Source organism: Myxocyprinus asiaticus, chromosome 50, assembly GCF_019703515.2.
Source record: "Myxocyprinus asiaticus isolate MX2 ecotype Aquarium Trade chromosome 50, UBuf_Myxa_2, whole genome shotgun sequence".
NCBI classification, from domain to species: Eukaryota; Metazoa; Chordata; class Actinopteri; order Cypriniformes; family Catostomidae; genus Myxocyprinus; species Myxocyprinus asiaticus.
In genome coordinates, this window is record NC_059393.1 from 10646463 (window position 1) to 10661450 (window position 14988).

Here is a 14988-nt window from a genome sequence, read left to right on the forward strand (position 1 = left end):
AAAAAAAAAACTGCAATGCTTCCGTTAGCTTAGCAGGGGTTTGACTCTCATTAGAAATCTCTCCTAGCAACCCAACTGATAAACAATGCTGCAGCACTAGCATTTGAGCTTCAGGTGTACGATTATCAAAAGAGATTATAATGTTTTATACACCTGTTTCTGCAGGCATTTGTTAAACAAGCTTTAATATCATGTAATGTGGAAACAAACTCATTTATCGATATTACTTAATAAAGTGAATGTTTATCACTTTGCATATCTCCTTGAGTGTGGACATGTTTGTGTGACATCATGCCCCTGCATCTCGACTGTAATGAGGCTGGCAATGAGGTAAACGAAGAGACGATGGAGTGAAGACCCAAGTGCAATTTATTTACATAAGTGATATCCAAAACCCTAACTATAAATGTGAACTAAACAAAACATAAGCATGAACAACTAACATGAACATAAACTTGACTTGACTTAGACTTAGCATGACATGTTACCAAACACACATCAAACATTACATATCCCCCCACTGGTGCGACTCCCAATGCTCCAAAACATGGACTAACACATTAAACATAACATAATTCCAAAGTTCTGTAGGGAGCTGGGGGGAGGGAGTCTTGAGGCGTGTCTTGGAATGGCATGGCGTGGCGTGGGGTGTGTCCTGGCGAGACAGGGGATGGGGCATGGGACCAGGGCAGAGTCAATGGAAGGTGGGGCCCTGAGAGGCTCAAGTGGCGGAGCTGTGGAAGGTGGAGCTGTGAGAGATCTGAGGGGCAGAGCCATGGAAGGCAGAGCCATGGGGGACTTGAAGGGTAACACCAGGGAACTTGGTACCCAGAGAGTAGCCAAAGACTCGAAGGGCCGGGGTAGAGCCGGAGGCAGGGAGGACCAAGGTGGTGATGGAGGCTCGGAGGAGCAAGGCAGAGCTGGGGGATTGGAAGACTGAGACAGAGCTGGTGGGACTGAGGACCAAAGTGGAGCCATAGGGAAGGAGGTCCCCGGTGGAGCTGACGGATCGGAGGGACGAAGCATAGCCAGAGGATCGGAGAGCCAAGGCAGAGCCAGGTGACTGACAGACCAAGGTGGAGCTGGAGAGACGAGGGACCCTGGTAAAGCCAACAGGCTGAAGGACCGCAGTGGATCCGAGGGAATGTAGAGCTGAGGTGATGTCGAGGGATTGACAGGCCAAGGCGGAGTCCAGGGCTCAGAGGGTCCAGGCGGGGTCGGAGCGTCGAAAGTTCCCCTTGCCTGATCATGAGGAAGCATCCATAGGGTGGGTACAAGGGCGGGAACCATCTCCAGGTCTAATAGCTCAGTTGTGGCTATGACAAGGTGTGGAGCAGACTCAGGCGTGGCTGTGACGTGGCATGGAGCAGGCTGAGGCATTGCTGTGACATGGCATGGAGCAGGCTGAGGCATTGCTGTGACATGGCATGGAGCAGGCTGAGCTGTTGCTGTGACATGGCATGGAGCCGGCTGAGACTTTGCTGTGACATGGCATGGAGCAGGCTCCGGCATGGCTGTGATATGGCATGAAGCAGGCTGATGATCTGGGGCAAAAGATGGCGCTAGCTCAGCGACTATGACGAGGAACACTGGCTTGGTGGCCATGACGTGAAACTCTGGCTTCGTGGCCATGACGTGGAACTCTGGCTTGGCAGCCATGACGTGGAACTCTGGCTTGACGGCCATGACGTGGAACTCAGGCTTGGTGGCCATGACGTGAAACTCTGGCTTGGTGGCCAGGACGTGAAACTCTGGCTTGGCGGCCATGACGTGGGGTGCTGGTGCGTCGACCATGACTTGGGACGCTGGCTCGTCGACCATGACGTGGGACGCTGGCTCGTCGACCATGACGTGAGAATCCGTTTCGTCGACCATGACGTGGGAATCTAGCTCGTCATCTGCCTCCCCCACAGTGAACGTAGAACCAGTAATCTGCAGGGCAAGGTCGATATATTGAGCCAGGCTGAGGGAACTGCGACCGCCAGGCATCAAAGTGGAGATTGGCTCACTCAATCCACAACGGAAACAGTCTTTGAGGGCAACCTCATTAAAGTCCACCCGGCAGGCCAGATCGCAGAAGTCCTCTACATAATCCTCCAGGGGACGATTCCCCTGACGTAGGCGTATGTGTTGGATTGCTGGGTTCATTGTTAGGTCAGGTATTTCTGTAATGAGGCTGGCAATGAGGTAAAGGAAGAGACGATGGAGTGAAGAACCCAAGTGCATTTTATTTACATAAGTGATATCCAAAACCCTAACTATAAACGTGAACTAAACAAAACATAAACATGAACAACTAACATGAACATAAACTTGACTTGACTTGACTTAGACTTAGCATGACACATTACCAAACACACATCAAACATTACATCGGCGAAATCAGAGTTGATAATTTCTGCACGAGCCTACAAGTTGTAATTCTGACTTCAAGATGCATTCCATTGCACTTTTCCTATTAGGAAGTTGTAAGATCTGACTTTCTGAGTTGAATGGAATGCAGCACTACTTTTTAAAACTTGATCCGACACTGAATGCTCAAGCAGCCTAATTTACACTTAGAAAACTCCTGATGTTGCTATAACAATGAAAAAAGCACTTACCAATTTACTTGGTGAAAATCAGTCCTCCTTTCCTGTTTAATAAATTAAGCAATCACACGGTCATGCAGAACATCTCCTGTTTTAAATCCATAAGGATCTCTTTCTCAACGGCGATAGCGGCAGTGATGACAGTCCACTCAGCAAGATCTTGCGCTCTTACTTTCAAATTATGTACATCACTTAAAGTGTGATTGCGTCACTCAAGGCCAGCTAAAAGGCCTCGACCGGGACATATCCTAAAGATCACACCCACCAAGAACAAATAAATCAATCTGATTGGCTGATGAATCTGACAATCTGACTTTAGTTGCTCATTCATTTGCACTGTTGAGGGATTCTGTAGAAATTTTGAAGGCCTGATGGGGTGGAGCTCAGACTCACATGCTGCTTCAGCTAACCAGCATGGCTTCGGGCATGCGATTTGTGAAACAGTTGTCACACTTTGCTTGTAAGCATCAAGGAATAAATTCTGACTGGACAAACTTTTCTGTTTGTTTGTAGATTAATTAAGAGTGGAAAGCAGTTAAAAATACATAGGCAAAAAGGTGATTGAGAATGAAAGTATGAAAAATATTTATTTATTTGGCATGTTAGGCCAGCAGAGAAGGCTTTGCTGGCCCTGAGAATTCGCCACTGTCTACTTATAATTTCATGGCTGAAGCACTTACAATTGTTTCTCTAAATGAGACTGTCTTCCATAAAGTTGTGCATATGCATTGTTTTCTAACTTTATTGGTATATTTTGTGGTCTCTGTCAGGGTGAATGGCTGTTATGAGGCTCTGTCTGGAGGTTCCACCACTGAAGGTTTTGAGGATTTCACTGGAGGCATCGCTGAAAACTACGATCTGAAGAAAGCACCGTCCAACATGTTTCAAATCATCCAGAAAGCCCTGGATGCTGGAGCTCTTTTGGGCTGTTCCATCGATGTGAGATTCCTCTACCTGCACTAATTACAGTCTTAAATAACTCATAGTTAGTTGGTTTTTCATGTGGATCTGAGTGAGTGAATGTTTAGATCTTTGGAACGACAGTGTGAACTACAACAGTATGTGGATGTTAGCCAATCATAACATTAACATATTGTATAAAAAATGTAGATTCACAAGGGTCATACTAAATTAAATACTTTATCATTTATTTTTATAAGTCCGCTTATAAAGTAAGTTATCAAATCTGTTAAAAATTTAGTTTTCCATGACAATTTTCACTCTTTTCCCAACCATAAACAGGAAGGTTTTTTTTTTTGTTTTTTTTTTGTTTTTTTTGCTGCTGTCATTTTAAGATTTCCATTTAAATACCCTCTGTTGCTAACCTCTTCGCATGTGAAATTAATAACGCTGTAGGTTTGTTTTTTAATGTAATTGCCTCCTAGACCCTGCAAAAGAAGTTTTTGCAATTTTACCGTTTAGATAATTAGACAACAACAATGACTAACTACTGATAATTTCCTATTTCCTATGTGTTTCTCCAGAGGGCAGTTTTGTTTTACTCTAAAAAGTATAATTGTTTAAATCTATTACTGTAATTCAAAAGATTGGTAGCTGACATACAAATGGAAATCTTAGTATCTGGATAAATGTTCAAGTGAATTATGATGCTGAGAAAGGGTAAAAGCCATTAAATTGAAAGTGTACACTGATAGGTAGAAACTGGAGAAACATTTAGACGGCTGACGAATCAGAGACCTTCTGGGATGTTAAGCCATGTACATTTTCAAATACCCCTGTTTCATGCAAATCACCATTATACTAAATTTTTCTATTTCTGTTTCATATGGAATTAGATCACTAGTGCTGCTGATTCAGAAGCTGTCACTCGTCAGAAGCTGGTGAAAGGACATGCCTACTCACTCACTGGTGCTATGGAGGTATGAGTATGAGTTATTGGCTGGCCTTTTTTGTGTTAGTGACTGAATTAATACTTATATATTTCTTAATAAAATATATTTTGTCATGTTGTTATCATTGTGTAATAAGAGCTTTATGTTGTTTTTGTCTTAGGTGAACTATCGTGGCCGCATGGAGAAGCTTGTTCGTATGCGGAACCCTTGGGGGCAGGTGGAGTGGACTGGAGCCTGGAGCGACAAGTATGGTTCAATTACAGTCAGCACCAGAGAACAATATACATACAAGTTAATCAGTGTAATAAGATCATTTAAGGCCGTTGATTTAAACCCTGCTTCGAAAATCAAATGTATTTGATTAAGGACACACTTCTTGAATGCGAGTAGTATGAACAGAGTCCGGACTAACTTCATCCGGGGATGTTTGTATTGACCTGTGACCCAAATAAATGTTGAAAATAATCTGCTCTGTGTTTGTTAAACAAGCACCATTTAAGCACAAAGAACAGTTTTTCTTGCTATATATATCACTTACAGTGAAAAGAGCCATCCAACTCGCGGTTCACTGATGTTCTTTTACATCCAGCCTTTTGAACATGACGTCTTCTTAGCTCCCGAGGGATTATGGGATGGTAACATGTTCAGTCGATCCACACTTAAGAAATTTCTTGCTTACTGCTTCGTGAATACTGAGGATTCGGATACTACTCCATTTGCATACTGTTTTTGGCATACTATATAGTAGGGAAGTATGGATATTTATATTTAATCACGTCCCCTGACCGTACATAAATTCAGTAGTAAGGAATTTTTTTTACCAACCCAGAAATTTAAGCTTGAAGAACCACTTTCAAATTTTTGCGATACGCAGTTAGCAGAGGGCAGTCAGCACAACTCCATCTGGACAGCTGGACGGAGCACAACTCCAAATTCAGAGGTCTCGAGACATGTTTTTCAATGTTTCAAACTGCATTTAACTTGACACAGCATCCTAGAAATGCATTGTTTATGCGAGATTTGAAAACCAGTGGAACGTAACGCAAGCACATCCCTTACAAAAATCGCAAATTCGGCACTGATCGTTTACACATGCAAATGAGCTTTGCTGAAAACTTGCGGAAAATTGTCCAATGTTGTCAAAGGTTTGTACAGGTTCACCACTACCTGGCAAACTTTTGCGGCGAATCACAAGCTCATTTGCATGTGGAAATAATTAGAGGCAAATTTGTGGCACGTTTGCACAAACTCTTGATATTTTGTAAGGAAGTGCAATTTGATTCCACTCTGAAAATTCTGAAATTTCTTCTTGCGATGTTTATTAATGACAAAAAAAGGTTGTAAACCAATCACATTTTAAAAATAATTACAACATTACCATGAAAAACCACTTTTAACAACTAGTCAACATTGACTAACATTATTAGCATTATTGCTGATTATTAGCATTATTGATTACCATTATAAGTGGACTTTAATTAAGTAAAATGCTTCAAAATGTAGAATATGACAACTTTACTTAAAGTAAAAACAGTCAGTGGAGTTGCTTTGGAAAAGACTGCATCAGTACACCAATGCGACAACTAACTGCTAACTGCTACTGATTAGCTGACTTGTTTATTTCTTCTTCCCTCTAGTTCATCTGAATGGAACGCTGTGGCTGCTTCTGAGCGGCCAAACAACAGAGCTGAGGATGGAGAATTCTGGTGCAAATTTGCATATCTACGGATCCAATATAATATATTGGGCCAGAGTAAAAAGCACAACTCTGAAATCTAGAGCCTAGAACCCTTGCTTCTGGATATCTCTGATATGTTGTTTTGTGTGTGTTTGTTCAGGATGTCTTTCTCAGATTTCCTAAGCCACTACTCTCGTATCGAGATCTGCACTCTGACTCCAGACACCATCACTAGTGATTCTGTAAAACACTGGGCCGTGGCCAACTATGATGGTACCTGGAGGAGAGGCTCCACCGCTGGGGGCTGCAGAAACCACCCATGTGAGCACAACAAACACAAACACACATACACACACACACACACACACACACACACACACACACAATAATTGCAGTCTTAAAACACCATAATGTCAAGGTGACCCTTGGACATTTGGATCATTATGACCATTTACACTTACTTTAGCTATCAATAATAGAATAATACTTAATTAAAAGTACTTTATTAGAATATTTGTTTTACATAAATACATGATTGTCAGAGCAGTTCTGCTACATTTTACATATTTAAAGACATTACGCTTTTTTTTTTAAATTGTGCATTGTTGTCTTTGTTATAATTTTGTTGTTAAAGGTACACTCTGTATTTTTTTCCCCATTAAAAAAGTTTTACTTCTAAAGAAATGAATTTTAATTTTGAAACATTTATAAAATCATGAGCACTCACATGAGATGAAGACTCTAGTCATATCAGTAACCTTATAAAAGCGGTTTTATTGTACATGGGGCGAGGGCACCCTCATGGGGGTAACCATTTTAGAATCACATGACCTGGGGCTGGTTGCACCAGCTATACGTACATCACAACTTAGCCTAGTTGTGGCGTAAATGGGCACTAAGTCACAATTTATGCACTAATAAATATTTGAGTGTTGCACCAATAAACTTAGGTAGGACGTAACCATAACGTATAAACTAAATATTTATGGAAGACTCTGACCAGGAGTAATCGATGGAATAAAAAAGCAGACTGATATTTTATGACATCAATGAGCTCATGTTTTGTGTGACAGGCTTCAATCCTTTCGACATACAGTATGATGTTGACATTTACACCCGATTACATTTACAAAAGAGAAAAAAATTACTTTTAAGTGGCTCTTCAGCATGAAACCGTTCAAACGGTGCCGTTTTCAGGATGCGTCACCTGGTGTCAAGTTTCAACGCATTCAAAATATTTATAGGATATTAAAATGAATAAATGTCTATTTTTCCAGCCTGTTGTATTAGTGTTTATTTATTACCCCTTATTTATTTTAGATACAGTTCCTAGATATTGTTGTTTACACATGGCAAATATACTATTTATCAAATCTACTTTATTACATATCGTATTTTAATGGGGATATAATTTATTACAGCTGACAGTTACATGAGCAAACAAGGTTTGAACATCAACCGTCACAAGATCAAACTGAAATTCACTGCTTTTTAACATTTCTGTGTACAAATTTGAAGGCTGCTTATTGGATCAATACAGGTAAAGGTCATATTATGCGACTACGCATTACTTTACGGAGAGCTTATGACCTACTAGATAAGTCTTGCATTAAGAACAGGTGGTGCAACCAAATTAAGCACTGACTTAGTTACAAACTAACTAGTAGTTACTAAGCCCTTAGTGTGAACTTTACATCCTAACTTAAGTGAGAACTTACGCACAGCTGGTGCAACCCTACCCAGCTGAATACTACTCACTTGATCTTAGTAACCGTCTTGTTATTGGACACTTTCACTCTTAGATTAAATTAATCATGGCTGATTGTGAATAGTGAATTTCTACAGTGGCACCTTTAACTGAAAACTATTGACTTTGAATGATGCTGCATCCACACCACTAGGTGTCACTGTAAGTCCAAGATAACACAAACAAAAAGTTACTGAGTGCATCTTTAAAGGCGCCATAAAATCACTTGACACCAGTTTTCTTTCCTGTGTTAAAATATTTCCTATTGAAACAGGAAGTTTGTATAAGACATATACACGTTTTTAATATCCAATAGGCTTGGATCACAACAATAACCATGATTCGCTACTTGCTAGTCTGTCGCAGGTGATATTAGGGGGAGGGACATTCTCAATCCAGAGATTATTTGATTGGACAGAAATCTGTGTAGTGCAAGATAATTCAATGTTTTTAGTCCTTTTTCCTTAAAGAGAAAGACTGTAAATTTTAAATGTGGATAGACTGCTAAAGGTTTATTTTTGTCAACTTTTAGGAGTACCCTAGCATATTGAGCAGATTGCCTCAAAGCTTCTAGACATGGACTAAAAACCACAAAACTCCAGTTTTGATGTCTCAGGGTCTTTAAGATATGTGTTTGAGTGTTTTATCATTATCATTTACATCAATTCATTGCTTCACAGACACTTTTTGGATGAATCCTCAGTATGTGATAAAGCTGGACGATGAGGACGATGATCCAAACGATAATGAGGTGGGCTGCAGTTTCGTGGTGGGTTTGATTCAGAAGAACCGGCGCCGCCTCAGAAAAGCGGGGGAGGACATGCACACTATCGGCTTTGCTATCTATGAGGTGGGTGGAGACACAAGGTACCTGTAAAGGAGCCTTGGATCTAAAAAGGGTGGATGTGAAAGATGGAGACAAGAGGGAGATTTATGAATATTCATAAAGCTGCCAGATCGCAAGAAATTTGAAAAGCATCAAATCAACAGTTTAGAACATTCTATGAAACCATCAAGATTTTTTCTTTGTTCATGAATCGTTCCTTATCAAGGGAAGTCCATCAGTTTGAACTGAGCCCTATCTAGGGACCAGAATATTATCCCTTACAAAAATCGTGAGTTCGTGGCAAACTTGCGGTAGCTTTGAGCTTTGCTGTAAATTGTTTATTATTGCCAAAGGTTTGCTGCAGGTACACCACTACCGGTGAAGAGCTGCAGATTTCTGGAAAACATTTACAGCGAATCACAAGCTCATTTGCTAAATAATGAGTGGCAAATTTGCAGCTAGAGTGCCAGAACTCAAGATTTTTTTAAGGGATAAGGAATTGGTGGTGGACCCTTTTGACTTGGGCCAGTAAGAAACCACATAGCAAACCACTAGAACACCCTAACAACACACTAGCAACCACACAGCAATGTGCTAAAACCACTCAGAACACCTTAGCAACCACATAACAACACCCTAGCTTGGTGGTAGCTAGTTTTGCACAGGCAAGCATCATTCTAGTTTAAAAATATTTTTTTTTTCTATTTGTAAAAATCAAGTATAATTATACAATCCAATTATTCTAATGTTATTTTTTGGTTTCCACAGGTGCCTCCACAGGTAAGTGTTGAACTACAAAGGGGGGCATAGCTTTTCTCTATTTCTTGACCAGTCACATGAGAATGCTTTTACTCACACTAGTTGCGCATTTCTTGTTCTCTAAATGGTTGTCTCCCATCAGTTTCATGGTCAGAGGAATGTGCACCTGGATAAGAACTTCTTCTTGACACACGGACAGAAAGCTCGCTCTGAGTCTTTCATTAACCTGAGAGAAGTCTGCACACGCTTCAAATTGCCGCCGGGTGAATACCTCGTTGTGCCTTCAACATTCGAGCCCAACCTGGATGGAGACTTCTGCCTGCGTGTGTTCTCCGAGAAACAAACAGAAACACTGTAATATATTCACACTTGTGTAAAGTTTCCTGCATGTTTTCATGTCCTCGTATGACACTGCATGGAACTACTATAACTGTGGCTATATGCCATTCAGATTATTGTTAATCTATGTCAGATTTTTCAGATCAGTGGTTGCATGTAGTGTTTTTTAAAATTATACCTATTATTCTTTTGAATGCTTAGTTTTAATTTTATTTAACTGAGTGGCTATTTGAAATAGAGTACAGCAGTAAAAATACCATTCATTTCTCAATAGAGAAATAGATTTTTAACTATGACGTAAACCTTTAAAGACAGACCTAACGTGAGCTCTGAGGTTCTCAAGCGATGATATATGCTGTTTTAGAAGCCACAAGTTTAATCGCTGTATTCCCATTAAAGAACTACACTACCCATAATCCTAAACAGAGTTCTACCAATCAGGGAAGTCGCTGATACTGATAATGGATAAGTAACGTTTCAAGGCAATCTTTGGTGATTTTTGGTAACTGTAAATTAGCTCATGTTTGCTATCATAGTTATTAGCTTGGTTAATATAATCTGTCCCGAATGAGCTGGCTAGCAGAATGAGAAAACTTGCTAGCTATCTAGCTAATAATGAATGTAGGGTGCAAACAGTATATATTGCCATTTTCACCAGGGTTAATTCATTGCTATTTACACCATGGTGCAAAAAGAATTGAATACTGAATACATCTGAATGCAAAAAGTATATTATCTGCCTTCATTTAATTTGCTAATTTGTGCCTCCTAGACCATGTGATGACCCTGTGGATGCTGAATTACCTAACGTAAGCAAGAGTCATATGACAATTTTTGCTATAAAGCTCAGTTAGTGTTTTCATGTGTCCTCAAAGAAAATGTCAAATTGTTTAGCTGTACCGGCTTTTGTTTTCAGGAGACTGTTTCAGACGATGAAGTTGATGCTGGCTTCAGGGGCCTGTTCACAAAACTTGCTGGAGATGTAAGTGCAGATAGCTTACTATGCTGTAAACTTGTATAAAAGATTCAAAATAAAGCAACCAATGCTTGTTTTTCGCTATGCAGGACATGGAAATCTCAGCCACAGAGCTCAAGACCATCTTAAACAAAATTATCGCAAAACGTAAGTATTTGCCAAGGGTGGGCCGGGGTGGGCCTGGGTCCACCCAAATTAGACCCAGGCCCTCCTAGAATGTTACAGATTATTCTTTGACTTCAAATATATATTTATAAAATAGTTTAAAAATGCATAAATTCTGATTTCAGAAAGTGTAAATGCTGTTTAAATGTGCCGCCTCTTTGTTATTAAGGAAAATTTGGTTAAAAAATGTTTTATTATTATTGAGGCCCACCCAAAAGTCATTTCCTGACTACGCCCTTGATTTGTGCACTTTTTTGTTTTCACTGAATAAAAAATAATCTTTCTAAAGGGTTATGTTTTCTTGTGTTTTGTAGGAACTGACATAAAAACAGACGGGTTTAGTTTAGAGACGTGTCGGGTCATGGTGAACCTCATGGATGTATCCTCACAACTGTAACAGATTAGTAACATTTTGTATGTTTGTGTTAACGTGACACATGTGCATGGGCCAGGAATGACAAGAATGCAATGTTTGAGGAGTAAGTTAGTGTTACATTTAAAATAGTGTAAAAGCTTGTTTACACTGACAGTGATTTATTCAAGTCACTGCAGGGCCGGTAGGATGCTATCTGGGGCACTTGTATGTTTAGGGGGCACAACGTTGATCGATTCGCTGTTAGTTTGGGGGTGGGGGGCATCAGAAGTTTTGGGGGTGGGGGCCCTCTTCCTTTCCAGCCATGAGTCACTGTTTGATTGTCAGGCGTGAATTTAATTCAGTATGTTTACCTGCTCTTTATAAGTTTGATTTCAGTCAGACTAAAACAATAATTCATTTTTTTAAATTTCAAATTTTTGCAAAGTTGGACTAACAGACTTACTTAATGTGATTGTAGCTTTGCTCCGTCCAGCCTGTATTCACGTTAAATGGACCACAATTGGCCTTGGTGTTGTGCGTATGCTATGAAAGACAGAGGTGACAAGCGCTATGTATATAGTTATTCCTCATCTGAAGTGCTTCCTTCAAATATTAAATAATGCGTCATGCAGGCCTATACCTGGAGAGACAGATAAAGACTGTAGCTTGACTATGAAAAAACCCACTGTAGCCCGATTATAACTGCACAGATAAACACACTAAATGTCGCTCAAAGCATTGCCAGCTGCCACTGTCACTTTATAATATCTGGACTCGTGTCCAGTTGCTTATTCTCATTGAAAATAAATGACTGCATGATGTTGCAAATTGTTGAGAGTGTGAATTCACCATAATGGATTGGTAACACAGAGTTTAAAAGGAATTTGTTCATTGTAGCATAATGTAGTATTTCTTGGAAACAGTAACACATTTGTATATACATACATCCAGGATGTAACACAGAGTGCAATCTCTGTTTTAATTGTTATGTTATGTGTTGTTGAACTGTAAGTTCCCTTAACTGTGTCTCAGGACAGCGGAAATGGGAAACTCGGTTTGGGAGAGTTTGCTACTTTGTGGAAAAAAGTGCAAAGATACCTCGTAAGAGACCCCGCAGTGCTTTTTTTCTCTCTCTCTCTTTCTGCTTTTTGAACTCAGAAGCATTTAACACTTTAAATGATGATAAAAAAAAATTCTTCTTTTATAATTGCCATAGGGAATCTACAAGAAGAATGACTTGGATAATTCTGGAACCATGAGCACTCCGGAGATGCGTATAGCACTGAAAGAGGCTGGTGAGTCAAGCCAACTTCTCACAAGAGCAAGCACCATTCACAAGTACATGAAGTCTCTCATATGTACATGCAAAGATCCTGTTTTGGTGGCACATTGTAAATTTAAGTATGTACATTTTCTTCCCTCTCCTAGGTTTCTGTCTTAATAATGCTATATTTCAGCAGTTGGTGGCACGCTATGCTGAGACAGATATGACCCTCGACTTTGACAACTTTGTGGCCTGCCTCATGCGTCTAGAGATGATGTTCCGTAAGTCTACTGCCAATCTGTAGACCCCCTGCCTAGCCCTCTCTTCTATAGTTTTGTACTCAGTTGAGCTGTTAAATTTACTGTTATTTTTAAGGGAATTTTAAAATGGTGTTTTCAGGCCTGGAAATGTTATGGAAATTAATACAATCTCAAAAGACATGGAAACGTTATGGAAATTCCGTTAACACTAATTTTGGTAACACTGTTAAAATAAGGCTACATTTGTTAACAACATTAGTTAACATAAACTAACAATGAACAATAATTTGACATCACTTATATGTCTTGGTTAATGTTAAATGCAACATATACTAATACTTTTTTTGTTTTATGTTATATGTGCTAACATTAATTAATACATTATGAAATTACATGTACTAACAATGAACAATTATATTTTTACAAATTAAAATTAACCAAGAATAAAGGAAGATTCTGGGTTCAAAACAAGTTAAACTCAATCAACAGCATTTGTGGCATAATATTTATTACCACAAAAATTAATTTTGACTTGCCCCTCCTTAAAAAGCAAAAATCTGGGTTCCAGTGAGGCACTTACAATGGAAGTGAATGGGGCCAATTTTTGGACATTAAAATACTTACTTTTTCAAAAGTATAGCCACAAGATGTAAAGGATATGTGTAAACATGATTTAGTGTGATAAAATCACTTACTAACCGTTTCTGTGTAAAGATATAGCCAATTTTACAACTTTGTTGCCATAATGATGTAATGTCAGCAAACATTTAAATCCTAAAATGACTGTAAAAATGACATCTTTACAGCTCAAATAATACATGAGTTTTAACAGTAGAATTAATCCAAGTGCTTTTATAAAATTATAAGCTTCAAATTTCTGCCTTTAAACCCTCCAAAAATTGGCCACATTCACTTCCACTGTAAGTGTCTCACTGTACCCTTGATTTTTGCTTTTTTTTTAAGAAAAGGAGGGATGAATTAAATTTTTGTGGTGATCAACATTATGACACAAATGCTGTTGATTGAGCTTAACTCACGCAATATTCCTTTAATAAATACTGTAAACATACTGTATATTGATCATCATTAGTTCATAATACCTAATGCATTTACTAATGTTAACAAATGAACCTTGGTTTCTATGGAGAATTTATATTTTTCAGGTTCATATCTACTGTAAAATATTTCTGGCTCTATTTTCGTGAGTGCGCAAAGCACGGCGCTATGCGCTACGACCGTGCGCAACATCTTATCCATAAGAGTGCTAATTCTAAGTGCAATTTTCATGCCAGCGCAAAACGCAAGTGGGCATGGGAGTGTTTGCGCTATTGTGGGTGTATGCGTGCATCTGTGGGTGTATTGTATGTAAATGAAGTGCCGCAAAGTGCAATTTGCTATTTTCCTGAGAAATAGGTAATTGCGCTAAGATATTTCAACACAAACTCTTAACTCAGCGCAAAGTTCAAATTCAGTTCCTTTATTTGCAGTTTGGAGATTCCAGCAGCAGGTGGTAATAAAGTTAATGCCCAAATTATGAAAGTACAGAACATCAAATAATGTCCCTGACAATCGTAATTTTTCAGGGGTAATCGCTTGAGTTTTGTATTAAACTTTCTAGAGGTCATGGTTTATTTTTTCAATTATTTTTATTATGTTTATATGTATCATTATTATTGTATATTTACAAATGTATTTATGATTTAATTTGTAGCTGACTAGTAATTTTCCACCTGTTGTTGAGATTGATTTTTAAGTCACTGCAAAAGGGGCCGGTGGAAGGAGAGACTAAATGTTTGACTGGGTATGATTTTTGTACCACTTCGTTATTTTGATTATATTTTCATTTAGTTTAAAGTGTAATTTGAATTAAGAAATATTTTTTATTTATTTTTTCGTGTTTGAATACATGTATTTCATTTTCTAAAATCAAAATCGACCAGTAGAAGTGAAGTGCGTGCCGATACAATCACTGTTAATACTTGCCATGATTTGTGTCAGTAGATGAAAATTATTAATAATACTTACATTCCCTATAGTTTAACTGAGCTTACATCCAAATACAGAAGAGAATCATATTTTCGATGTGTATAAAAGGAGCATTTCACTGACATAGAAATATGCCTGGCATTAATCAAGGATGCAGTTAATGCACATTTTCAATTCCAAGTCAGTGCA

General features: G+C 38.9%; 1 protein-coding gene across 1 annotated transcript in view; it reads left to right on the forward strand.

Moving 5' to 3' along the window:
• Positions 1-14988, forward strand: part of LOC127438759 (calpain-2 catalytic subunit-like) — a 35191-nt gene that overhangs the window by 11815 nt on the left and 8388 nt on the right. The window contains exons 5-19 of the mRNA XM_051694584.1: positions 3362-3530; positions 4388-4471; positions 4605-4690; positions 6082-6150; positions 6283-6443; positions 8550-8719; positions 9464-9475; positions 9597-9808; positions 10566-10602; positions 10710-10775; positions 10859-10916; positions 11249-11313; positions 12322-12390; positions 12506-12584; positions 12718-12834. Coding sequence (XP_051550544.1) covers positions 3362-3530; positions 4388-4471; positions 4605-4690; positions 6082-6150; positions 6283-6443; positions 8550-8719; positions 9464-9475; positions 9597-9808; positions 10566-10602; positions 10710-10775; positions 10859-10916; positions 11249-11313; positions 12322-12390; positions 12506-12584; positions 12718-12834 — 1454 coding nt within the window. The remainder of the gene's footprint in view (positions 1-3361; positions 3531-4387; positions 4472-4604; positions 4691-6081; positions 6151-6282; positions 6444-8549; positions 8720-9463; positions 9476-9596; positions 9809-10565; positions 10603-10709; positions 10776-10858; positions 10917-11248; positions 11314-12321; positions 12391-12505; positions 12585-12717; positions 12835-14988) is intronic.